This window comes from Drosophila teissieri, chromosome 3L (assembly GCF_016746235.2).
Source record: "Drosophila teissieri strain GT53w chromosome 3L, Prin_Dtei_1.1, whole genome shotgun sequence".
Taxonomy (NCBI): domain Eukaryota; kingdom Metazoa; phylum Arthropoda; class Insecta; order Diptera; family Drosophilidae; genus Drosophila; species Drosophila teissieri.
The window spans coordinates 2,223,872-2,249,474 of record NC_053031.1 but is presented as its reverse complement, the minus strand read 5'-3'; the positions used below and the strand labels follow the sequence as shown (position 1 = coordinate 2,249,474).

Sequence of the window (25,603 nt, the reverse complement as noted above, 5' to 3'; positions counted from 1 at the left end):
CGGCAAATTACCCGATTTGTGGCATCAGACGAGGATGCTGATCGTTGGGAACTACATGGCTTTTGGACAGAAAAAACACGGAAAGTCCGTACTAACTAGTTTAGTTTAAATTACAGCATTTATTTGTGACTGCCCTAAGCCTAATATATTTATATATGTACATGCATGCCTTAGATCTAATCTCTGGTAAATTTCAGCTAGTCTTCTTTGGTTGCCGCGGGCGGACGATGTGGCAGGAACTGGTAGTCGCTGTCGGTGCCGATGATGTAGGTGGGTATGTTGCCACGCCCCTTGACGAAGGTCATGCCCCGGTAGTTGCACTGGATGTTGAACTCGCGCAGCTTGAGCGCCGTGTTCTCGGTGACTTGGATCTGGCCGGGCACGCCGGTGGAGTCCATGCGCGAGGCCATGTTCACGGGATTGCCCCAAATGTCGTAGTGGGGCTTCGAGATGCCCACCACTCCGGCCATGGCCCTGCCGTGCGAAATGCCGATCCTCAGCATGCCGTAGTCGGTGCTGCCCTCGTACTCCGTCTGCATGTTCTCCGTGTTGAAGCGCCGCATGGTGCGCATCAGGTCCAGGGCGAACTCGGCCATCACCCGCACCACCTCGTTGCTGCTGCTCCCGTTTTGGGTGGTGCTAATGCGCGGCCCACTGGTGATCACATTGCCCTCGTACTGACCCCGCTCCAAGTCGAGGTCCAGGGCTATGTTGCTCCCGTTTCCGTACGGCACCCGCTGCACTCCGTCCGCATTGGAGCTGCGTGCTCCGTCGTAGCGACTCCTGCGCCCGTTGGGCATGAGCGAAACGTTGCGGAACTTCATCTGGGGCGCGTTCACCTGCTCGGAACGGGAGACATCCAGGCCACAGGCCGCCATGTACGTCCAGTTGGCCACCTTGATCTTCTCCACGCGCAGGCTCTGCGAGTACTTGTTCAGCTGGAAGAGGAGAAACGGATACTTCTATAAGTTTCATTTAAAAATCTATCTTATATTCTCTTTTATATTTGAGTATTCATATGGTTTTGGCTTTCCTTCAATTGACAAGGGTAGAATTTATCTCACAGACGGTAGACAGAATGTCAATGCTATCTAATTCAAGACGCTCTTTGGATATAGCGCACTTCGTTCTATTACGATTCGATAAGATTGCTATGCTGCGTTACGAAGTGCCTAAATTTAGGTACTTATTTCTAAGGGGGATTCACGGAAAATGATGGCAGACTACTCACCACATCGTCAAAGTCGCAGATAATCTCATTCAGCACCCGCAGTCCGATCTTGTCGGTGTCGAAGTTTTTGATCGAGGCAAACATTACGGCCACATTGTCGTACTCCTCATAGTAAAGCTCATTCTGCAGTTGGTTCGACAGATAGAAGTCAGCTGGGTGGGCGGATTTACGAATTTAGTTTGGAATTAGTATGGGTCACAAGCTAGTTTTGGGAAAACTTACCAACATGCGTGGGCAAAATATTGGTGAGTAGCACTTTGATGGTGTCATTCGTGATCAGGGCATCCTCCTGCTTCTTGATTAGCTGCCGTTTCCAGCTGCCAAATGAATTATGTGTGATTAGCGCTTCTCGCAAGAGATAAGTTTACTGTAATTACTTGTAATCCACTTTGGCAATGAACTCCGTTTGCCGCTCCATCAGGTGGAAGATGCCAAACGTTATGATCATCAGCAGGATGTGCGAGTATTTGGCGTTGAAGTTGACATTGGTGGAGGGGCTGTTGGCGTAGATGAAGTTGAACTCGGACACCACCAGCACCGCATAGCCGATCATTATCAGGGCGGAGAAGCAGGACTTGATGATGAAGGGGATGCGTGTGAAGAGAAAGGACATGCCAATTACCAGTGTCATGCAGTTGGTGAGTATCTGCAGAGAAATAAGTTTGTGTAATGGAGGTATTTTTAGCAGACTACTGGCGCTTTCCCACCCAAGGATGGAAGCACTGCACCCGCTCGTCGTAGCTCGGGTCCAGATCCGTGTAGTCCTCGTCGCTGCTGCATCCCACCACTTGCATTATGGCCACCGCGCAGTAGGAGAAGATGATCAGGAAGTACATCACCACCCGGATGACCACGTTGCGCTGCATCTCATCCGACATGCGGAAGAAGAAACCACTGAGGTTGCCGTTCGGCGAGGACACATCCGCATCGGACATGTACATGATCCAGAGCTTCTTGTACCAGGACACGATCAGCAGCATGGTGAGCAGGATAATCGTGGTGCCATCTATGTACCAGTAGTGATAGCGGGCACTGAAATGGAAGTCTAAAGGTTATTATCTGTTTGATAAAGGGAAAGCTTTACTTACTCCTTGCTCAGCAGCTGGATGGTCAGCAGACCCATGTAGATGACCCAAGCTAAGGCAATGCTGTACTTGAGCATGACATCTGGCTCCTTCATGTACTGGAACTCCCAGTTGCGGATGCGGAAGAACAGACAGCACGAGCTGATGTTGCGGCGAAAGGTCTCCTCTTCGATTTCATCCTGGGTGAGCCGCGTGCTTCGCCTGAAAACTTTGGTGAGCCTGAAAAGGGGATCGCCTTTAGCCGTATATTTCAGGGCCTGCCAAGCACTACTCACTGTATCCTGCCGATGGGCATCTTGTCCAGCTCGCGACACATCTCCAGCTTGGCCTGGTTGCGCACCTGGTTGTACTGGTGGAGCGTGGAGTTGTGCATGAAGTTGGCCTTGCTGACCTCGCTGAGCTTCTTCGCCTGCCGCTCCCTCATCCTGCGACGCGGGTCATGCATGGGGGCCTACAACTTTCGGTTCGAGATGAGTGTGCTGGCGAGGAACGCAGGACCTTTCGGGGAATACTCACGCGCAGTGACTTGATGAGGAAGGTGCGAATGCCGTGCTTCTGCAGCACTGGATCCTCTCGAGCTTTTTCAGTGCCGTCCTCGAAGAAATACTCGCCATCCAGCAGTGATAGCGTCTTCTGGCTCACATGCACTCTTCCTGTGGCTCCGGTGGCCTCCAGTCGATTGGCGATATCCACGTCCTTCGACCATATGTCAAACTGCCACTTGGCGGCTCCAATTACGCCGGAGAGCACATCTCCCGAGTGGACGCCGATTCGCATGTCGATGTTCAGATGGCGCTTCTCTCTAAAGGAAGATAAAAGTAATGATTACATGGATATACTTTTTGCTTTCCACAAAATCAATGATATGAATTTCCAAAGGTAGACATACATTATATAGTTATTTTCCAAGAATTGTAAAAAAGCTTTTATTGGTAAATTTATTAGGTTCCCATTTGAATTCGTTCGTCTTATCAAATTGGGTAAAGTACGTCGGTCACTTATGACATTGCGTTTATTAGAGCACGAAATTTCAGATAAAATGGTTAAATTCGGGAAAAGGAAGAAGGAAATAGCATTTCTTCATGTGTGTGTGAATTAAATAATCGTTCAAATTCCTTTAATTTCATTATGATAGATTTGATTAAAAAGTTCCCTAATCGTTATCAGTAATCACAGCTCTCATCCGGCCGCATGAAAAGCGAGTTATCAGTGGTGACTAATCACAGCACGGCCAATGACTTAAATATTTTAATTAATAACTCATATATGAAGCTGTGCCCACCTGACATCTCGTATGTCCTTGATCATCCGCAGTCCCAGGTCCACACAGCACTTGGCGTGATCCGCATTGGGATTGGCCAGCCCAGCCACGCAGTAGTAGCAGTCGCCCAGGAACTTGATCCTCAGCACGTTGTACTCCTCGCTGGCGATGTCGAAGCGCACGAAGAGATCGTGCAGGGCCTCCACTAGCTTCTTCACATCCAGGGTGGTGGTCAGGTGCGTGTAGTTCACCACATCCGCGTAGAGGACGGTGACATCATCGTGGGGCTCGATGAACAGGGTGCTGAATAATGGTGCAGGATTGATATGTAGAATATTTATTTAAACCAAGAATTTAAAATCACTTCTGAAAGAGTTTTATAGCATTCAACTCACCCATGATCCGGTTGTCGCCACCTTTTGAGGGTCTGGCTATCCGCACTGCGTCGCAGATCCACTTGCGATTGCTGCTGGTGCTGCTGCTTGGAGCGCTCGATGCGGTTCTTCACATCCTCCTGCAGGCGATCGGCGATCTGGGCAGGCAGGATGCTCAGCAAAAGGCTCCGCTCCTGATCCCTGGCATAGCGCAATAGGAGGTTCTCCTCCACATACTGCCGACGATCGAGGAAGGTGGTGCGTAGCGCTATGTCCCTCATCAGGCGAAAGAAAATCCCCAAGAGGTTGACACAACTCAGGTATATGGCCTCGTTCAGGATGCTGTGCATCTGGTTGTCATCCTTGGCGGTGATCACGAAGCTGTAGTTTATTATGTAGCAGAAGGTGACTGCCGATCCCAGAACAAAAGGTTGCAGCAGGTACGGCACCGGCATGAACATGTATATGGCGTACAGGGTGTACGCATCGTAGATCGGATTCAGGATGTCGTTGTGGCTGGTGGCGTGGTAGACATTCAGCCCGATGTCCATCAGGACCATCACGCAGACCGCCAGCCAGGAGGTGGCGTACACCACCCAGCTGTGCTTGCTCACCAGCTCGCTCCGGAAGTTCACGGACAGCACCACCCAGATGACCAGTCCCGAGCATATGTAGGCCACCATGTCCACGTACACGTACTTGATCTGCGGCGTGGTCAGCAGGAGCAGCGTGTGGATCACGGTCACCGCCACGTGGATGAAGATGAACAGCGACAGGTAGCCGACGCGCAGGCGCCGCATGTAGAAGTCGTACGAGTCCTCAAGCTCCAAGTTGCGACATTTTCTCTGTGGCATTGGGGTGAGTAGAGGAATTAGGAAAAATTGTGAAGTAAGGATATTAGAACCACTAAAAGCTATCAAGTACATACTGTGTAGGTTTCTTACAGAAAAATTTTTTTTATTGTTTTCGTTATATTGCTTACTATTGCTAAACCAAAAGCGACACACCTATAAGTAGTACGATTAATTTTGTTGCTAACGCTGCTCTTACAAGTGCCTTCCACACTCGTCTAACATGGCTGTCATCATTAACCTTAATAGAGACGTTCGCTTGAACGCTCCATAAATTCATAAGTAATGCAGTTTTGGGATAATTTGCATAGAGTTTTTAGTTCCCGGAAGGGAATGGTAAATAACGTTTTTATTAGATAGAGATAAAATCGCTCACTACTACCACGATTACACGATCTATAAAGTGCAGAAACTGTGCATTCGGTTGCAAGTTGGTAAACTCAGATTTTACTGATGGCTTATAAAGATAAAGAGTGGCGCGAATAAAACTTTCCACCACTGCATTGCTGGATGTTTTCGATCCCGAATTCGATTCAGATGAGGCACTCACCACAAGATACGACCATTCCCAGTTCTTCTCGTTCTGCACGGTTTGGGCCTGGCTGGTGGTTCTGGCCAGACTGATGGGGTTGGACCGATTGTACTCGATGGCCGAGTCGAAGTAGGAGTCCATGATGGCGCCAGTTCAGGTCGGATCGGGTTGGATTGGATCAGAGGATCAGTGGCTCAGTGCGGCGGGGTCATTTTCGGTGGCGGCTATCCAAAATCAGAGGCTGGCTGGCAATCACCTATTATCAGATCAAACAATTAGACCCACAGCCAAATAGCTATCGGCTATCAGAGTTCCAGCCACAAAGTCCCCCAATAGGCATTGAATCAGTCAATTGAGGGGATTCGCTTATCGGCGCCACCAAAAAAGAGGGAGGTGTGCGCCGAACCGCTCCGGATTTCAGATTTCGGATTTCGGGCTGCGAGCTGTGCTGTTCGTATGTTTATGTGCTTGTATGTGCGTAAGGTGGCGAAAACAGCAGCTAATTTACCAATTTGTCTAATGTGCCGTTGATAGTGGTAATAGCTAATGGTGTGTAAATCACACTCACCCGCACTCGCACTCCAAATCGTAAACGGAATCGGAATCGGAATCGGAATGGGTATGGGAATGGGAATCAATCAGGCGGACTTCGTCTGCATTATCAGCTGCAGTGGGCGAGAGCGAGTATAAAGGGAAGGATCACGGCTATATGGCAGTGTAATTTATTTGCGGGCTTTGCACGTACGATCGGGCACTTGAGGCGACCGATTTCGCACTTCACTTTCGTTGAGTAATAAATACGATAATAATTAATAAAAAATTAACACCACTTAAGCGCGTAGCGCTCCAACAAGCCAATACACGGCGGACAGGTATCACAAATTACTCTTTTGCCGCGATAAGCGCTCGCCCCGATTCGATTCCGTGCGACTTAATTGCCCCCGGGAGCTGATATCTATACACGCGACCGACTCCAACCAACTGCTGCGACCAACTGAGGGCCCAACACACCTGTCGAATCGCTCGCACTCGGATTCTCGATGGCTGAGTGTTGAGTGCTGAAAGTGGAGTGCTTATCAGTGTGAAAAAGTGTTTGGCGGCGCTGGCGCTTGATTGATGACACAGTCGTGGGGTGCTTGCTTGTCAAGTGAAGTTATTCAAAACCTACATCGATCAGTGCAATTTGTTAAAACTATTTAAATTGATTATTAGTTGTCCCTAATACTTAAATTCAAATTTGAATTCGGGCGCCTAGCACTGGCTCCATCTGGCGGGTTATGTTGGAAGCTAGGAGTTCCAGCCCTGGACTTTGGAATATATGGCAGCACTGTATTGTGAAAACAGCAGTAACTTTAAAATGTATTTATTGGAAAATGCATTCAGCAGCCTACTGTGCACGATTTGAGAACAACACAGCAAGAAATCGAACGAGCCAAATGGCGTAGAAACGTTAATTTTCCGAAAAACTGATTTCCCGCCAAGGCGAGTGTGACCAGGCATCGGAATTCTAATCGGCCTGCGATCTAGGCGTCTTTGGTATTTTGGTCGGAACGGCATACGCATTCCAAGCTGTTTATTTTTCGGAAACTTGAAAATATTGCAATCGTTCGAGCGATTTGATAATAAGTCCGGAAAAGCGGCGGAAAACCAGAAGCAGCCATGTCGGCCTTCACGGAGACGGCTCTCATCAAGAAGCTGGCCGAGCTGAACAGCAGTCAGCAGAGCATCCAGACGCTATCCCTGTGGCTAATTCACCACCGCAAACACAGCGCAGCGATTGTAAAAACCTGGCAGCGGGAGCTGGAGAACGGTGGGTATCCTGGCCATCCGGTGCAGCACACAACCTAATGCATCCCCTCCCCCAACAGTGCCGGAGCCCAAGAAGCTGACCTTCATGTATCTGGCCAACGACGTGATCCAGAACAGCAAGAAGAAGGGCCCCGAATACGGCAAGGAGTTCAACCATGTGCTGGGCAAGGTGTTCGCCCACATTGGCGAGAAGTGCAGCTCGGACAAGTTGCTGGGCAGCCTCGGAAGGATCCTGAACATCTGGCTGGAGCGCGGCGTCTACGATCCCAAGGCCATTGCCGACTGGAGGTCCCGATTACACAAGGAGGCCGCTGGCAGCAGCACCAGCAGTAATGGCAAGACCAATGGTAATAGTGAGAAGCCGGAAAAGGAAAGCAAGAAAGATTCCGGTGGCAGCAGCAAGCCCGAGAAATCCGAGCGCCGCGAGAAGCGCAAGCACGAGGATCGCCATTCAAAGTCCAAGCGCTCGCGCCATCACGGCCAAGGCAGCAGTAGCAGTAGCGCGAATGCAGCTCCTCCGGCAGAGGAAGTCGTTTCTGTGGCGCCGGAAAACGGCCACACGCCACCATATTTGCCTTTGGGGGAACCCCCGGAGCCCGAGGAGCTCATCAAGGCCCTGACCAGCATCGAAAACTCCGCATCCAGCGATGCCGTTGTGCGCGAGCGTATCGCCAAGCTGCCCCAGGAAATATCCGAGATTAGCTGCATCAGCAAGCTGGAGGATAAGGACAAGGCCAAGGCTCTGGCCGTACAGGTGGGGCACCAATCCAAGTGTACTTAGATGTGGGCAAAGCAAGAGCAATGGAGAAAGAACTTCGTGACAGTTTTTTTGACCGCAAATGTTTTGGGCCTCATCTCGAATGGATACTATAAATCAATTTCCTTTCAGGTGAACGAAGCTGTGGATCTGCTGAACGACTACAACGCTCGATTGGCGGCGGAGATGGAGGAGCGCGCCAAGCTGGCCACTATGCTGCGAGATTTTCAAGCGGAGCAAAAGGAACTTCTCTCCCAGGCTGAGCAACGCCTCGATGTACGTTCTCCATGGTCTAAGCACTGCATGCACTTTGGGGTGGTTAGATAAAGATCATTATCCAAAAACTATGGGGTGTTGTTCGTCACAGAACAAATTAAATAATGGCCTCTGAAGTGGCGCTGATTATTTAATGTTACCTAGTCTAGTCGCTTGTGGGCTATCCGCATTTTGTATTAATATTTTATTTGCATTAAAAAACCCGAATCTAATCTAATGCAGTCCCCCTTTAATTACACGTGTTGAACATCGTCGCCTAATTCTTTGTGTCTTTGCAGGAACACAAAAAGAAGCTGGCCAAGATGTTGGGCCTGCAGAAGGAGATCCACGACCACCTCTCCAACCTGCCCGACCTGACCCAATTGCCGGATGTGACTGGCGGACTGGCGCCCCTGCCCTCTGCTGGCGATCTCTTCAACGCCCTGCATTGAAGAATCCAGATCCTGAAACCTAAGGAGCCACATTAAGTCAAGACTAGAGTTTATATATATATTTGCAGTTGTCCCCCTACTCGCACCGCGTCCACAAATCCCCTGACTGTAATCCAAACACACACCCGGATGACGATTTCGATATAGCATCTAATTGCAAGCAACTTACATTCTTGGATTTCTTCTTCTGTCCACCTAGTGCATCACGTAGTTGGCTGCACCCTGCCACTTTTCGGTAAACGAAATGATGTCGGCAATACCGCTGCCCGGTGACATCTTCAAGGCCACCGAGAACTTGCTCCACACGTCGCGGTTCACTTGGTTGCTCGACCCCTGAAAGGTCACCGGCTGACGGCCTCTTACGGGAAATCCACTCAGCATGCAGGGCAGATCATTGGGCCCCAGACTTGACTCGTACAAGCCGCGATCATCGGTGGGCAGCTGTTGGTCCACTTGCTGGTCCATGCTGACAGCGAGAACCCATTCGCGCACCTCCTCGTGAAGGCTGGGATCATTCTTCAGGTGAATATCCTCCGGCAAGGGCACGGAACTGGGAAAATCAGTGCTAGCCAGGTCGGAATGATCCACCAACTGGCCGGAACCCTCCTCAATGGCCTCGCACACGTCCAAATAATGGTTGAGCATCACAAAGGCCTCGGCTTCGCGACCTGCCTGGCGGAGATCCGTCCCAGCTTCGTAGAAACCCTTGTCCACCGGCAGCAAATCCGTGTGGCGCAGCAGAGCCAAGGATAGGCGCAGAGCCACCGGTTGGAGCGCCTGTACCTCCTTGCATGCGGCTCTGGTAGCGTAATAGTGGGCTATCAGCAGGAACTGCTCCATGCTGGCTGTAAATTTAGTTTGGGACTGCTCCGGAGCAGCCTTAAGGGCCTGCAGCAGGCGGGAGAGGAAGTCCCTCAAGTGGCGCCAGGTGGTGCCGCGCTCCGTTTGCTCCTCCCTCAGGGCCAAGCAGTCCAGGGCGATCCTGGTGTAGATATTGAAGTGAGCTTCGATCGGAGGAGCGCCGTAGCTCAAGTAGAGTTCCAGGGCCGTGGTGCAGTTGCCTTCGCGAATGAGCTGCGCTGCATAGACGGCCACATACTTCTGCAGCAGGGCGGGATTCAGGCCCTTGGCCTTCTCCAAGCAGCGCTGCCACTGACCCTGCTCCGCCAGGAGATCCAGGGCGGAGACTATGTCTATGTCCGCCAGTTGCTCAATGTTGCCCTCGTGCTTCAGGCTGGCCTTTTGCTGCTGCTCCACATAGGCCAGAAGTTGCAGATCTGGATCGATCTCCTTGGCCAGCCGACGAGCCTTGCTCCATTGTTCCGTCTTGATGAACACGTCCACCGCCTGCTTGGGCATGTCCGCCGCCAGGTAAAGCTGAGCTGCTGGTCCTATTTGCTTTATGGCAAGTAATCGCGGTCCCAGCGATTGGGCCAGCTCCTGGGCATCATGACCCTCCAAAAACTGATTGCATATCTCAGCGGCTCGTAGTAGAGCTCTCTCCAAAGTGGACGCATCCTCGGCATTGGAGGAGTCTATCTGCATGAGGCACTCGGCGGCCTTGCGAAACTGCTCCTTCTTGGCAAACTCGGCTGCCTTTTGTAGATAGCCTCGCGAAATGGAGGCGGCATCCTCGCCAGCTTGAGCCTGCGCCTGACCACGTTGAAGTTGGGCCTGAAGACGCCTTAGGTCGTTTAGGGCCGACGGATAGTGCTCCTCGGCGATGCGCAGGGCATCTTCGTAGAGGGACTCCTGCTTGTAGTGCTCTATAATCAAGTCCGGACGATGGGCCCTCAGAAGGAGAGCTTCATAGTCCTTGTAGTTACTGGTTTCCAGGGCAGCCGAAGCTTGACCTATTAGAACTTCTCCCACCGCATCGGGGAGATGAGTTTCAGCCACATTTAGGGCCGCCTGCCAATCGCCTGCATGCTGGTACATCAAAATGGCCTCCCTGGGCTTATTGGCCTTCAAGAATTCTGCCTCCGCCGCCTCGAACTTCCCCTCATCCTCCAGCGACATGGCGATCTTCAGGTGCACCTCATCCGTGGGCTTGCCAGCGAATTTGCACAGCTCCATTGCGAACTCGAATTGTCCGGAATCACAGGCGAATCCCACGGCTGTATCCAGCAGACCCAGTTTGCTCAGCAATCTCACTGCACCCTCTGTGGGCATGGACTTGGCCCACATGTAGGCCACCTGCTGGCTGGCTCCCTCCGTGCCCTTCTGCTTGGCCACCCTGTAGCCATCCTCCCAGCGCCCCGAGGAGCAGTACATGTGCACGGCGGACTTCCAGTCACCGGAGGCCACGAAATGCATCTCGGCGTTCTTCAGTTTGCCACGGGACTCCAGTTGGCGAGCCAAATGCAAGTGGGTGCTATCCAGCAGATCCTTGTGATAACGCTCTACCAAGCGGATCATCGAGTCGTACAATTCCCTCCGCTTATACATAGCTATGGCCAGATCGGGTTCGTTGACCGCTATCAGGACCTTCTCGGCATCCCTGAACTTCCCCTGCTCCTCCAGCGTTCCGGCAAGTTGAACGAAGAGCTCACGAACTTGCTCCGCTTTAAGATATTTCTCACCAATCACATAGGCCCTCTCCCACTTGCCATGGCGATTTAGTAGCTCTATGGCATCCTTGTGCAGATTGGCCCGCACCAACATGTCCTCGGCTCCGTCAAGATCTCCTGCGAAGGCCAGGTGCTTGGCCAGATCCACAGCGTACCGTTGTATAAGCTCCGGTTCATCGAGGACCTTGGCTATCTGAACTGCCTTGCGCCATTGCTTGGCGCCCACGGCGGCTTCCAAGGCCTTTTGCGTGGCTCCCGCTTCGATGTAGTGGTTGATTGAGGCGTCCAGTTGCTTGCGGCCCACCAGCCAGTCGCCCCACTCCTCCTCCAGCGCCGTCACCTCCTGCGGGGCCACCACTCGTCCTATTTCCAATGCTCTGGCATATGCACCGCCCTTTCTGTAAAGAGCTAGAGCTGCTTCCGGCCGGGATAGCCGATGAGCTATGTCTCCAGCCAGTTCATAGAGCTCGGAACGAACCAAGCCCTCAGTTACCTGCAGCATTACTTGCTCATCCTGCAGGATGTGGGGTGACTTTAGGGCCAAACGAGCCGCCCTTGCCGGTTTGCTGGCCTTCATGTACAGGGACATCGCCTGCTCGAGATCACCCTGCTCCTCGAGCACCTGGCCAGCCTTCTCCTGCTGCTCGCTACTCAGCAAGTAGTCCATGTGCTGTTGCTTCAACTCTGAGATCCTGTTATATCCACGCCTCTCCGCCAGTGCCACTGCCTCATCCCACATGCCCAGCTGCTGGTACATCCTCAGAGCTGACTCGATGTCACCCTGCTCCAGATAAATCCGCTCGGCAGTGCGCAAGTCCGATCCGAGCAGAGCCATCTTGGCGCGAACTTCGGGACAGAGGATGCCAGCGGAGCCAGAGGACTCCTCGAACTCATCCGCCTGCCGGATCATTCCGGCTAAGTAGTACGCTTTGGATACGTTACCTAAGGCAGCATAGCATCGCTGGGCCACTCGAAGGTTTCCATCTTCCAAGGAGATCAATGCCAGATTGTGCCACATGGCCTTTGCGGCCGGCTTGTCACCCAGCGACTCAAGAAAGTGCACGGCTCTGCCAAAATCACTGTCATTTACGGCGGTGCCAAACTCCACCAGCCCCTCATCCAACTGGTAGTTGTGCTCGCTGGGTCCGTCCTGGGAGCGAACCACTGTGCGTCCCTGTGGAAGTTCAAAATGATATAGCAGAGGATGATAATTATCTACAGCATAACATACATTTTCACGGAGCACCTCGATGGCTTCACCTCGCACGCTCTGCATGGTCACATGCTCCGGCAGATCAATGTTGTACCAGATGGCCAGGTTGGAGTTGCTCTGGGCCACCACCACATCGCTCTGGGGGACCCACTGGACAAAGGATATATTGCTGAGCAGGGTCTGCTTCTTGCCAGTGTAGTTATCCACTAGGATCAACCGCAGTTTCTTGTCTCGGAACAGGAGCTTATGCGCAGTCTCACTTAGTTCCAGCCAGTCGATCTTGGTCTCGTGACTAATCTGCCCACTGGTCATCCTACTGACCAGATCCACCACACATATGGTCTTGGCATCCAAGAGGAAGGCCAGCTTTTTGTTTTCCTTTGCATTTCCCCGCTCATTCAGACGCACGGAGATCACGTGGGGATTCACGAATTCCGTGCGTACAGATCCCAGGATGGAGTTCTCACCGTATTCCACCAAGCTCAGTTCGCCCACATTGAAGATCAGGCAAACGGTGGGGTTCTCAAAGTAGAATCGTTCATGGTGACCAGAGGCAGTCCAAGGAACCTCACTGCTCAAGTTTCGGGTCAAATCGCAAAGGATAAGAGACTCCTCCGTTCGGGCCACCAGGTAATTATCCCGGCCCATAATCCTAACGTCATCGATCTCCAGACCCAGCTGCGATTCAATGGTGAGGGCTTGCGAGGGCTCTGTCAAGGATCTCACCAACAGTTGACTGGGCGCCACGAAGATCAGCTCGAACTTGTCCTGCCACACGGTGCGTCGAAGTACGGACTCAAAGAGCAGCACAGCTCCACTCACGGATCCCAGGGCGAGTCGGGCTCCATCTCTTCGCCAGAGGAGGCTGCTCAGCGTGTACAAGCAGTCCACCTCCTTGCTGGCACTCTCGCTCCACGCTCCTTGTCGTGGACTCCACGCAAAGATGCGTATCCTGTCAAAGCTGCCGAAGGCCACTGCCTGTCCATTCGGACTACAGGCGGCCACCGTGAACTCTCGCTCGCCTTCCGTGCGGGAATGATCAAAGGTGCGTAGTTGACGACCCTGGAAGTGGAAAATGTCGGTAGCTTAAGAAACCTCCAAAGGAACCATATCCTTGTGCACATACCATACTGTCGTAAAACACTATTCTCTGATCACAGCCACCGACACAGAATCCACCCTGTGGCCAGGCTAGAGCAAATGGTGGCACTGGATGTTGCACTACTCTGCCCAGTGGTTCCGTGGCCTCATCCGTCATGAAGTAGCGTATGATGGTGCCATCGTTGTGGCCGCTCAGGAAGCCAGTTCCCTTGGTATTGGCCGCCAGGGAAATGCAGATGCTGTCGCCGCCGTAGAGACTTTGCGATTTGTTGCTCTTGCTGTGAAGGGCACGCACCTTGCCGTCCTCCAGTCCTGTTGTAAATACTTGATATAATAAATTAATTGAATTCAGATAAAGGGATGTACCTGCTATAATGGATCCCGAAGTAAGCCAAATCAGAGCAGTCACAGCACTGGCCTGAGGAAACTTGTTGCAGATCACCTTCTTGTCGTTCCAGGATTCCCCCAACTTGTACACATACACGATGCTGTCGCTCTGGCCAACCGCCAGTTTCGTGGAGTCCGGACTAAAGGCCAGTCCCCGAATGACATAGGAGTTCTTCCCGTTCGCGGGATTCGCTGGCTTGGTGCTGAACTTATCGCGTCTCTCACCTGCATCATCATACAGTAGAATATGGCGATCCGCTGTGGCTATGGCCAACTTCTGCTGATTGGGGGACCAGGCTAGCCCCGCTATTCGTTGGATTTGCTCCTGGAAAGAAGAGCAGTTTTAATTATTATATAAAGAGCGTTCTTTAAAGGAAACTATCCTATACGATTTTCAAAAACTTCTTGCATACATTGATGAAATGAATGTGCAAAGCGTAATTAGTTTGTATACATGAAAATCCAATGAAATTTTCAAAAGAAAGAACTTGAAATATTTAATATGTTCAACTTTTTCCACTAGTCTACTGCTTACCTGGCCCTCCAGCAAAGTTCGCAGATATTTCAACTGCATTTCAACTGACTTCAAGTACTCTTAAAATAATAAATCGAACGCGAATTTGTTAATTTTATGTCGCAGTATCTGCCGTTGTTGTGGTCCGAGTCAGTTGTTGTGGCAACCGGGAGCCCGGCAACCACCCCTGCCACCCACTTCCACGTCCATTTCCACATCCACCCCTTTGTGGTGTCGTGTGCGGTGGTGTTGTCTATTTTCTTGGCGCTTCCGCTTTGCGCTGCCATTCTAAATAAATGGCCTTTGTTTTGAGATGCAGCAGGTGCCGGGGCTGCCACAGGATGGGCCAGGATGTGGCTCTGCGGCGCTGTTTGGGGGTGGGTGGGCGTCCCACCCGCAGGCACAAAGCTGTTGCTTGCTCTGCAGACAGCGCAGTCCTCTGTGAGTTGTCCTAGTCCTTTCACCGAGCAGCGGAGAGTCCTCTGTTCACGGCGCATGCTCTGCGGAGAGAGTCAGTCGCAGGTGAGAGGCCAATTCATACAGGTGTGCTGTGTGGCGAGAGCGCATGACCTTGGGGTGGGTTTGGTGGGGGTAGCTTAGGTCCTGAATGGTCTAAATCAGCCCTCTATCGGATTGCTACCCAAACATTTGAGATTGCCATAAGGTATAACAGTGTTATAGGAACACACCCCGATTCTATAATTATGGTTTGAAATGTTTCATTACTCTTATAATTATATAAATACCTTATATATTTTAGAAATATGTTAATATTTTAATTATATGACTTATTAAGTGATTCTGTCTAACTCGTTTATGAATTTTGAGAGCACCATATCTCGCATTTCAGCTAATGTGCATATCTATATCCTTGCTAGATTCACTGCTTGTTTGGCAGTGCACCTCTTTCTTGCACTGCTTACTGCTGACTGCTGATTTATATTCCTTTGCTGTAAACTGCTTGCACGTTATGCTACACTGCTTTCACCCCTTTTTGAATGACGATTTTCGGAGTGCTATATGAACTTTCACCACCATTTCCCCAGATGGATTCTCAGTCAGGCTAATCCTCTCCCTGTGCTCTCTGTTCGCTCACGCGCTCTTCGGCCCCACTCGGCTCTCGTCCTGTCGGCAGCTCTCGTGAATCTCTCGTTTCTCGGCCAACGTCGTTCGCCTTGGCCAAGTCAAAAGGACTTACGGCGGCAGCTGGATAAGGCGGCTGCTGATTATTTTATTCAATGGCGGAGGCCAAGTCAGCGCCAACGTGGCTAATGTATGGCCCAACGCATTGTGGCAGGTCAAAGCGGGCAATTCAGTCTGGTTTCTGCTGCTGGTTCTAGTCGGTCCTTTGGTCCTTTGGTCCTTCGGCTCTTTTAGGCCATCCTTTGGCCTTTTCCCGAGCTGCTCAGCCACTCTGCTTTTTGGCAGTGCCTGGCTGGCATGCCTTTAATGAGTTTCATTAATTAAAGCTACTTTGTTGGCACTGTTTGCTCCTTCCGCCCCGTGATCTATGTGTGAGTGCTGGAGTGTGGGTGTGTGAGTGTGTGGGTGTGTGAGTGTGCATGAGTAAACATGCAACATGAATTTTGTCCTTGACTTTTAATGGGTTTATGACAAAAGCGCTGCCACCGCCCCCCACAGAAAAACCCCCTGGAAACGTAGCTAATGTGCAGGGCGTTCTCAGATGTGTCCCTACACAAGGATATATATATACACACATACACATGTGCGGGAGAGGCTGTGCGTGAGTGTGGGTAAAAGAGTTGTTAAAGCGGACGTCTGCCGGAAGCTCTTGTGGGTGCCATTTTGGTTCATGTTCCATGCGACGCACGCCATTTTTATCTCGCTTCCTTTTGCCCTGCCTTAAACCATTCGCCAGACTTTTGTCTCTGGATCCTGGCTGCTTCCTTTGGCTCGCCTGTCATTGTTTCCACGGCTATCCTTCTTACTTTTTCCCTTTGATATTGGTCCTGTGGCCAAGGCCGATGGCGTTTTGGCTGGCACTGCAGTTTTAGCCATTCTAGCCATCTTAGCCACATCCACACTTACATCCGCTCCACGGCGCCGTCTTTCGCTTTCTGGCCCGGCTTAATTTGTCGACTTACAATTTTTATCTCCTCGAGCAGGCGAAATGCGCTCAAGATGCTATCAATTAGGAAGACGCCACTCGGGATGAAGCCCCTGGCTTTTCTTTAACCCATTTGGAATGGTTAGTTTTTGGATAATTGTAAAACTTTAAAAATTTCTTAAATGCACACAATAACAGAATAAAGATTGCCAGCATATATATATATGTAGTTATATAGTTTAAAATATATATTATTTGGTACGTATATAGCCTCATTTCTCTGTGTCGAACTAAAGTTTCTGCACTTCAAATTCAAGAAATCCATGTGGCATTCGCCGCAAATTAATGTGGCTTTAAGCACTCCTGACCAAAATGGGTTAAGCCAACTTTGGCAGCCGCAAGAGCTGCGCTAATTCAGCTTTAAGGCAACAATCTGGTTAAAAGTCCAACAGCCGCAACTCAAATCTGGGCATTAGTGGCCAGCGTACTTTTTCGCAGCGCCAAGCGAAAGCGAAAACCGAAACTTTTCCTCAACTTTGGGTCAAACCCACACACTCACGGAGAAGCCAGTCTCCCTGGAATTTCCCAGACCGTGCGTAGAAAGTGCAACTGCAACAAACTCGAAAAGTGCGGCAGGAAGTGCGCGAAATCACAGCAGAACACCAGAACAGCAGAACAGCGAAACAGCGTCAGCCGAGTGCAACTTCGAGTGGCAGCGGGGCAAGTGCTATGCATAATGAATAACATTTTCAAATTAGTTTCCGGTCAGCGAAGATTTTTACGCAGCTCTTCGAGCGCATGAAGAAAAGTCCATGGGGTGCTTTCACCGAAAACAAAAGAAAACCAGCATTAAAATGAAGAAAAGCGCAGCTCGAGGGAGTTTAATGATGAATTAAAGCCACGAAAGGGGAGCCGATTTGCCAATTCACTAAATTTAACCACAGTCTTAATTTATAAATGGCAATGTATTTGAAAAGTGCCTGCATATGGTAGAAAAGATAATAGACCCTTTGAATATCGAATATCGGAACACCTATCTATTTCCACCGAATGCCATTTTAACGCAGGACCCTTCGTCCTGGCTGAAATTATAGGCCCCCTGTCAGGATATAATTATATGCTGCTAACGTGCAATCAAAGCGATTGCCATAACAATAATAGCAGCGACTGGAGGACAGGAATGGAGGAGGTAAGTGAGGAGCCTAGGTCAATCATTTAATAAGCCCCCATGGAGAATGTGTTTGGAAGGGGACGGCGGTGGCTCGGTGTAAGCAAGCAGAACGTAAAAATACAAAAAGGAGAGGCATAATAATGTACATAAATGTCTACATCTGGCCGTTATAATGGGGAATAGCAACGGGGCCCTGAACTGGAAACGTTCTGCCGGCATAATGAAATCAAAATATGCTCCTGCCCACGTCCGCTTTCCGGGCTTGGCAGTACGGTACATCAGTACAGTACAGTACAATACTGTACAGTACGGTATGTAAGTGTATGGCAACAATTTGCGTTAAGAATTGGCACAACAATTGCAAAATAATCACCTTGGAGAGCTGGAGATTTGTGTGCCGGGGAGTCGGAGCTCGACTAGTTTGCCTAGTTCCACTTGGCCAACTCCCTGCTAGTTTTTCCGCAACTTCGAATCCCCAACTGACCAGACAAGCCTGTTAAAAGTATTAAAACTGGGGCCACAGTCAACTGTGGATGCAGCCAACTGCATCCCCAACGCATCCAATCCATTCAATCGAAAAAATGAAGCACTCGTTGTGATAGCTCACGGGCGTCATTTGCGAGGCCCTCAAGCACTTTCAGCCAAATGAAATGTGGCACAATGAACTTGGCCGGCCAAGTCCTTTGGCCTCTTTGGCTCCCGGCTCGAGTCATAATTTTCCAGATGCGGAAGATAGATGGCTGGCCAAAAAGCGGAGCGTTTGTACTCGTATTTTGCCTTATCTGCGGATGAGCTGAAAATGTTCACGATTCCCAGTCAAATGTTTCCTGGGGCAAGCGGCAAAAGTTTTGCCAATTAGGCGATTAGAAAATGACCCCGGGGATATCTCCAAGTTATATTTTGGCTTGGCAATTAAAGCCGAAATTAAAACACTCGAATCGAGTGACGCAGTCCATTCGTTTGCTGTAATAACATTTCTCGATATCCATGGCCGCATTGTGGTCTATTTTGCAGGTCGAATAATTGGCTTAGAAGAGGCATAAAACGAAATCGAAACCAAAGTGTGGATAAATTCGAGGACCTTGTAAATGGCTACTGGCAAGAAACCCTTTGCACAGAATATGGAATGCACAGGAAGAAATTTATGTCAGATAAACTTAAGAGTTTGTTATTTGCAAAGTCTGATCCTCCAAGCCAAAATGTATATTTCTTTCTGGTTATACAAAACTTTAAAGTTCAAATAGTGGCCAGGATCATAAAACATTTATGGAAAGTGTAAGCTGTGCACACACACGCCATGCATGACTAGTGTTTGGACACTTTATTGTCGAACTGGCGATTCTGCTCCGCTGCTTTTGGCCAAACAGTGCCAGTGCCCAGCCAGTGTGAGCGCTATTAGCCAAAAGGCCTGCCAAATAAATGCGAAACATTTGTACCAACACATGGCTATGTTTTATGTCGCGATGTCAGCATGAGCACTTTACGTTTCATATTTGCCAGGCCACTGAGCACATATACCACACACACCACACACACCACACACACACCACATACACAATATACACAGCCACATCGAGAGAGGAAAAGATTCCTGGGCGTTACACTCGAGTTTCGTTGCCGTTTTCTTTATGCAAATTAGCCTTCAGTCAGTTGGATTTTTTCCACGTCTTGCCGCTGCCACTGTTGCTCTTTGCATAAATTTTAAATTTCCTTCTTTATGCCTGGCTTCTCGGCTCGTATTTATTTGGAAGCGTACCCATAAAAGTATGGGCGCTGGCTGTGACAAGTCCTGATACGTCTGGCCCTGTCTCAGGCTTATTTATGCACTAACATTAAGAATTATTAACTTTGATAACTTATTGCACTACGACCTCGTCTGTGTCGCCCCGCACCGATTTCTTTTCATTTTGATTCCGTACATGTGCGGAAATTTTATGTGACACTTGAGAGATTTATGTTCGGGGCCGAAATCCGAAACTGAATGTGGCGGCCACTTGTGGGCGTGGCATTCCGCATTGTTCAGTTTGAAAAGTGCCGCCGGAAAAATGCCAAACACGTGCGACGACCAGCCATCCGCCCACTATCCCGCACCTCGCCTGCTCTCTAAAGTCCTTGAAGTGGCGGACTGGATGCCACTGGGCCATATTAATCATACGCACCGTTGGCCGAACACTGCACGAGGGCGTTAATTAATTCGGCGCTCCATCTAAAATATGCGACGTTTGATTCGAGTCGAGTGTCAGCGTCAGCGCAGCAAACAAAGCTTGGCAATGAAATGGAACGAAATTAATTTCTAGATTTGTTTGCCTCGTCATCCGTCTGTCTGTCGGCTCTTTGACATTTATTCGCAGAAAAAACACCTTGGCGACAGGCGAGCATTGTTGAACAAGTTTACAAGGCTTCCAATTTAAGCCAATTTGCAGTCTGAAATTAGTTTTGCGTGCTGGTTATTAATTAATCCCGGGAACAATCAATCTAAATCGCCTGACAGCGCATGCCATAAATTAAATGTCCGACTACTATATGCTGGATTTTCAGCGAATCCATTTCGCGCCAACTTCCAAAGCGATGTCCTGTCCGCTTTTCAATTAAATTCCAATTGACACTGACTGACGGGCGGGGGCTCTAAAATTGTCGGGGTTCCGGTTAATTAATAAATAATTGTGTTTATGAAAATGTAGCGCAGCTAGGTGATAATTATCATGGCTGTCCGGCCGCAGCAGTCTTCTATTTTTGGTTTCCCGATGTCGCCACATCACGCATACGACCCGTGGCCAGGACAAACCATTTCTGTCGCAGGCGGAGGCTAGCAATTCGGGCACGCCCATTGTCAGCGGAGTAGTCCACGTTTTGATTGATGGTTGGTTATGTCGGTTTGTCCGCTAACCCTCCAATTTTCCACCAGATCCGAAGGCAACTCCCAGCGGCTGCTGCATATTGTTTCGCCCCTTTTTCTGGTTTGGGGGCTATGCTGCTGGTGGCTTCTGGTGGCTGCTGGTTTTGTTTTCTGGTTATTTGGACGAAGGGTCATGAATTCGTGATGCGGTCGCCGGGCCAACAAATTGAAGTGCTCTGGGCCCAGTTCATTGCGAGTTGAGCTGCGGGAATGGCCTTGATGCAGTTGCGGTTTCTGGCCAAAAAAGGACAACGGCACCGCTCGCAGTTCCATATGGCCGCTTAATACAGCCCATACTCGTAGTTGCCCACTCTGATTTGACGGATTCTATTAGGCTTTGAGGTGATTACGGCGCCTTTGTGCTGCCATGGCTGATTGATAAGGTCGCCAGTGTCAAAGACCAGCTGCAGACGCAAAAAGCGCCCGCCTCGTTGTGCACATCAACAATAACACGAATCTCATTAATCATACGTATGCATAATGGTCCGTGTCGTACAAGGATGATCAGGGGAATGGGCGGATTTGAGCTACTGGACAGAAAGAGAGGTCCAAGACTAATGTAATGTGCCACAATATGTTATCCGGTGCGGGCAGGGTGGTTGGATTTTGGCCAGGTCAAAGGTGGTTGCGGCGTTACCTGCTTTTACCTGTCCTCTGCTGTCCCACCTGCTGGCTAAACATAATCATGTGTCATTGTCGTTGTCGCTGTCCTGGCCAATTCTATCCTTCCACCCCTTTGCACTTAGAAATACATAGTGGCGATTTCAAGAACTACTTTCGGTTGAAAATTCATATTTAATACAACTTTTTAGGTAACTAAATACAGTTTTTCAAGAAAAATTTTGGAAAATACTTGCCAAAAGTAAGCGCAATACTTTTCTGAACTCCTAATCAAAGTTTAAATCAAATGGCATTCAAATCTGGACATTTTAATTTTTGACCAATTTTTTCAAAAAAATGTGATGTAACCCCTTATAAAAAAGTGAAAATTGGCCAAAAAATTATTTTTTGTAAATCAGCCAAAAAGTTTATTGGGTCGTTAACATTGATAGTTAGCTGCACAAAAAAGTAATTAGTTTGGGTTAATTACCTTTTTTGGTGAAAATATATCCAAAAAACGGAATAAAATGTATATATTTTGATGAAAATTCGTATCTTCCATTTTTTGCACAATTTCGCAAAAACTAAACCATCAAAAGACCATAAATTTTAAATTGCTTATCACTCACCATTTTTTGCCCAAAAAGGTGCAGTAACAAGCCCATAGAATGCATTTTACCAAAAAAAAGTATTCCGCTCGCCCCGTTCAAGAACAACAAACTACATGTATGTTTTTTCAAGTGCAGCGCTCACCTTGGCTCGGTTTTTGTACAAGCTCGGGCTTTGCTTACATTCAATTTATCCCCGCCCTTCGCAGATGCCTAACAACCATATCGTGTTCCCATTCCACGCGTGTGACGGCATAATTAAAGGGGATGTCAGCTGTGGCCTCTCTGTCCACTTCATCAGGATCAGTCGGGTCAGAGAGTCCTGCAGCAAGCTTCCCGCGTTTCGCAGGGCAGCCACCAATTAGTTTTGGGTTAGCAAATTTAATTATACTCGTGGCGCACACCTTTTTCGGATTCGGAGCTTCAACCGGCTTCATTGGGCCATGAATTATGCGATTTTAATTGCTGACCCCCACGAAGGGTGCTCGGCTTGACCCGACAATTCATCTTGCAAGAAGGGATGCGGGACATGACTTCATTAAAAGCCGCTTAGCTCGAGTGGGAAGCACTTTAAATTCCTGGCATCGCCATAAATTCACACTGCAATTGCAGCTCGACATTGAGTTTTGTGCATTTTGTGGCGTTTTTGGGCACTGAGCGAAATCAGCATCCATCATTCAGACACTTCCGCTTGGCTGGAAAATGGAAAATGGGAAAACGCCGGGGAAAAAATAAACACAAAAAATAGGGAAAACGGGCCAGGCAAACATTGACATTGCCTTGTATTCTGCTCTGCGCTGTCGATTTCTGTTTGCCATCTCGCAATGTCAATTTATTCGGACTGCAGTCGGCGATACAAATTTAAATGTTCAAATGGCAGGTTTAGCCACTATTTTTCTTTTTGTCGATTTCGTTTGTTTGCGGTCTTTTGGGGATTTGCTGGAATCGAATGGATTCGAACCCTAGTAAAGCAGTAAAACAGCAAAACAGAGCAAAACACAGCGAGTTAATCGTGCAGGAATCCAATTCAGGAGATGCTAAAATATCGCATGCAATGGAATTATGTGGATTAGTCTTTGTTCTGTGGCCAATTTAAATATTTAATGGCTGGGCTTTCAAGTTGGTCAAAGGAGTAAGCCAATGGCGCACATAAATTCTAGTTTAATTGAACCCAACTTAATATTCAATATACTATCCAGCAGAATGGGCTGCATCTATAATGTATCCGACACGCAAGTTTATCTATTTGCTGGACCAGTGCACATTGCTCATACGCCGTGTGTGCGGTCAGGGCGAAAACTATCCAGAGCCAAAAGATGTACAACGGCTAATAAAGCAGAATTCTTCGTTGCGCACATAAATAACCAAAGTGCTTGAGCATTTTTGAGCAGCAGGCACACTTGGCCTTAATAACTCTGAGCGGGGTAAATAGGTGTTTAGTGGCTATTATCGTCCCGGGACGGGCAAGGCATGTGAGTGTTTTGAACTCTTTAGCATCAATATTTTATGTATTATGCCAGCAGATTATGATTTATCGCCTGGTGCTGAAATAGCGATGGCAATGGGGCTTCTCCCCGGGGAGCACGACGGCGGAATCATTGTCTTGGCCCGCTTAGAATTCCATATTTCACAGCACTGAGCTTCAATTCGCATTCCCGCTTCCTGGGGCGGTGCGAAAATTGCGTTTAAAAGTGTTTAAGTGGCGCTCGCGCTAAGTAACAAGTTGAAAAATTGCGCAGCTCGCTCGTAAATTTGCTCGGCAAAGTGAAAAGTAATAATATACAGGCATTATAAATGGCTATGCGTCCTTGAAGTTCCAGTCGTCGGGTAGTCAGGTGGGCAGGAGATACACACATATACTCGCATATATACATAGCTGCCACTTTGGTGCTATGAACCCTGCACAGTCAATGGCCGTCGTCACCGCAACTCCTTGTACACCTCCTTTTGATATTTAGATACCGCAACAGGACATCAAAGAGACACACGGAGAATATCTACATATGTTACATCATTTATAGCAGCATCAATAACCTTAAATAAAACTTTGAACAATTTTACTTAGAACAATTTTTGATTTAGATTTAATTTCAAACAATTTCTGCATCTAAACCCATTTCTTTCTGTGCATTCCTATGCGAGAATCAGTGAAGCAAAAAGAGCAACAACAAACGCGACGACAGGACACAGACATATTCACCCACACATATGCATATGTCCTGTTTCTGTATGGCTGTGTGTGTGTGAGTGGGTGGGCAAAGCATTTCAAAAGTAATTCAAGCAAGAAAAAAGTTGGGTAATTGAAAGTTTGCCCATAAAAATTTGTCGCTCTGCGTTTTGCCCGTTTGACTGAAGGGCAGACCGTCGTCCCCCCCTCCTTCTCCCTGTTTCCACCCAACCCGATAACTGGCAACTTTTCATTATGCAGCCCCGCCCACTTTTTACCGCCCCCCAGGCTACAGACTCGTGCCATTATCTGGAGCACTATCGAGGCGCCCAAAACTAGTTGAAGTGCTTGAATTGTTTACGTTGATAACTTTCCTTTTTTTTTATTGAACCTACCCCAAATTGTGCAGGGTATTTCGGCGAGCAGGACTATTAGGTGAGAATTTTCTCATGGTAGCTGAAGTAGGTTAAATATATGAAAAGTATGTCAAATGGTATCTGGACGTATTTGGTAGAGACTATCGAAAAATCCTGAGAAAACCGAAGAACATTTCGCTTTTTAGGGTACCCACCTGGTCTAGTTTATGTCCCATTTATTGGCCAGACAACACAAAGTTTGGCTTTGGCATCAGCCGCTGCTTTAACTTTGTTAGAAGGATAGCTATTTTTATGGCACCGCATAATGAAATCGCGAACGCGATTGCAGTTTAACTGCACTTTCAATGACAACCAGTTTGCTGCCACGCCCACTTCTTGGCCCGCACCGCCCCCTCTTAACCCTCTTCATTAGTCAGGCACTAGGAGCACCACGAACGAATTGCCGGCCTTGATAAATGGCAGTCGTGTGCTCAGCTGAGATGTATCTACGTACATGTTCGGTTCAGTGGCTGAGTAGCTGGAGCTTGAAAGCCAGGACAGGCCACAGAATGAGCGTAAATGATATGAACACATAAAAGTGGCAAATTGGGAACGGGAAGAGAAATCCCAATACCCCTGATGCACTCAAAAAAAGGTTTAGGTACATGTATTCTAAAAACAAATTCGAAGCTCTAATATATTGTACAAATATCTACATTTTAGTATCTGCCATATTTATTTCCTTTAGCTTGAAATTCATTTTGCCTTTCGAACCAAATGAGAAACAGTTTTGTGGCAGGACTTTACACCAAAACCACATCAAGTCACTCGAACTGAGCTGCTGATGGCTTAAAACTGGACCGCACAATGTAATAAATTAGATTTACCGAATTTGATGCGAGAATGCCGCCAAATATTTAACACCAATCAACATGAGCATGGAAAAAGTTTCAGCAGCAACAAGAGGCCAGCAGACAGGGCCTGCAAAAATAAGTGGAGAATGGCAAAACTTTGCCCTTTCTGGTGGTGGGTGCCGTTGGACTCATTGTTTCGAGTTGCCGAACTCGCCTTCTTGGCAAGACGAAAGGTGTCAACAATGACAAACACTTTTAACTAACCAACTTTTGCCGGCTTGTTCTCTGCCGACTCTTCGGTTCTCGGGTTTACTGGTTCTGTCTGGAAGTCTGGCTGATTGTGTTGCCCCGATAGCGGGCGACAGTTTAAGCCATGCAAACAAACTTGCGGGACATTTGACACAGGCCAGTGAATACAGTTCCAGATTTGCCCGATTTTGGGGATAAGGATCCTTAAAGGATGTGTGTATCTTGGGAAAAGTAGCACCAGT

At 48.7% G+C, this 25,603-nt stretch overlaps 3 protein-coding genes across 6 annotated transcripts; 1 reads left to right on the top strand and 2 right to left on the bottom strand.

Annotated features, from left to right (window-relative positions):
* Nucleotides 1-136: 136 nt before the first annotated feature.
* Nucleotides 137-6,360, bottom strand: LOC122616108 (adenylyl cyclase X E). Of its 4 annotated transcripts, none has more exons than XM_043791410.1 (12): nt 6,346-6,360; nt 5,353-5,590; nt 3,973-4,796; nt 3,599-3,880; nt 2,833-3,118; nt 2,592-2,767; nt 2,320-2,535; nt 1,939-2,263; nt 1,609-1,877; nt 1,454-1,548; nt 1,232-1,383; nt 137-938 (listed from the first exon to the last, which is right to left on the bottom strand). In XM_043791410.1, the coding sequence occupies exons 2-12, from the start codon at nt 5,473-5,475 to the stop codon at nt 198-200; spliced, it is 3,489 nt and encodes a 1,162-aa protein (XP_043647345.1). In that variant the 5' UTR covers nt 5,476-5,590; nt 6,346-6,360; the 3' UTR covers nt 137-197. The 4 variants fall into 4 exon arrangements, with proteins under 4 accessions (XP_043647345.1, XP_043647343.1, XP_043647344.1 ...); XM_043791408.1 differs by lacking the exon at nt 6,346-6,360 and adding an exon at nt 5,903-6,315; XM_043791409.1 differs by lacking the exon at nt 6,346-6,360 and having other exon boundaries at nt 5,353-5,675.
* Nucleotides 6,361-6,884: 524 nt separating this feature from the next.
* On the top strand, nt 6,885-8,775 carry LOC122617191 (regulation of nuclear pre-mRNA domain-containing protein 1A). The gene is made up of 4 exons (XM_043792926.1): nt 6,885-7,144; nt 7,203-7,897; nt 8,033-8,176; nt 8,455-8,775. The coding sequence occupies exons 1-4, from the start codon at nt 6,994-6,996 to the stop codon at nt 8,605-8,607; spliced, it is 1,143 nt and encodes a 380-aa protein (XP_043648861.1). The 5' UTR covers nt 6,885-6,993; the 3' UTR covers nt 8,608-8,775.
* Nucleotides 8,776-8,802: 27 nt separating this feature from the next.
* Nucleotides 8,803-14,452, bottom strand: LOC122617414 (intraflagellar transport protein 172 homolog). The gene is made up of 5 exons (XM_043793265.1): nt 14,414-14,452; nt 13,858-14,203; nt 13,517-13,803; nt 12,409-13,452; nt 8,803-12,351 (listed from the first exon to the last, which is right to left on the bottom strand). The coding sequence occupies exons 1-5, from the start codon at nt 14,450-14,452 to the stop codon at nt 8,803-8,805; spliced, it is 5,265 nt and encodes a 1,754-aa protein (XP_043649200.1).
* Nucleotides 14,453-25,603: the final 11,151 nt, after the last annotated feature.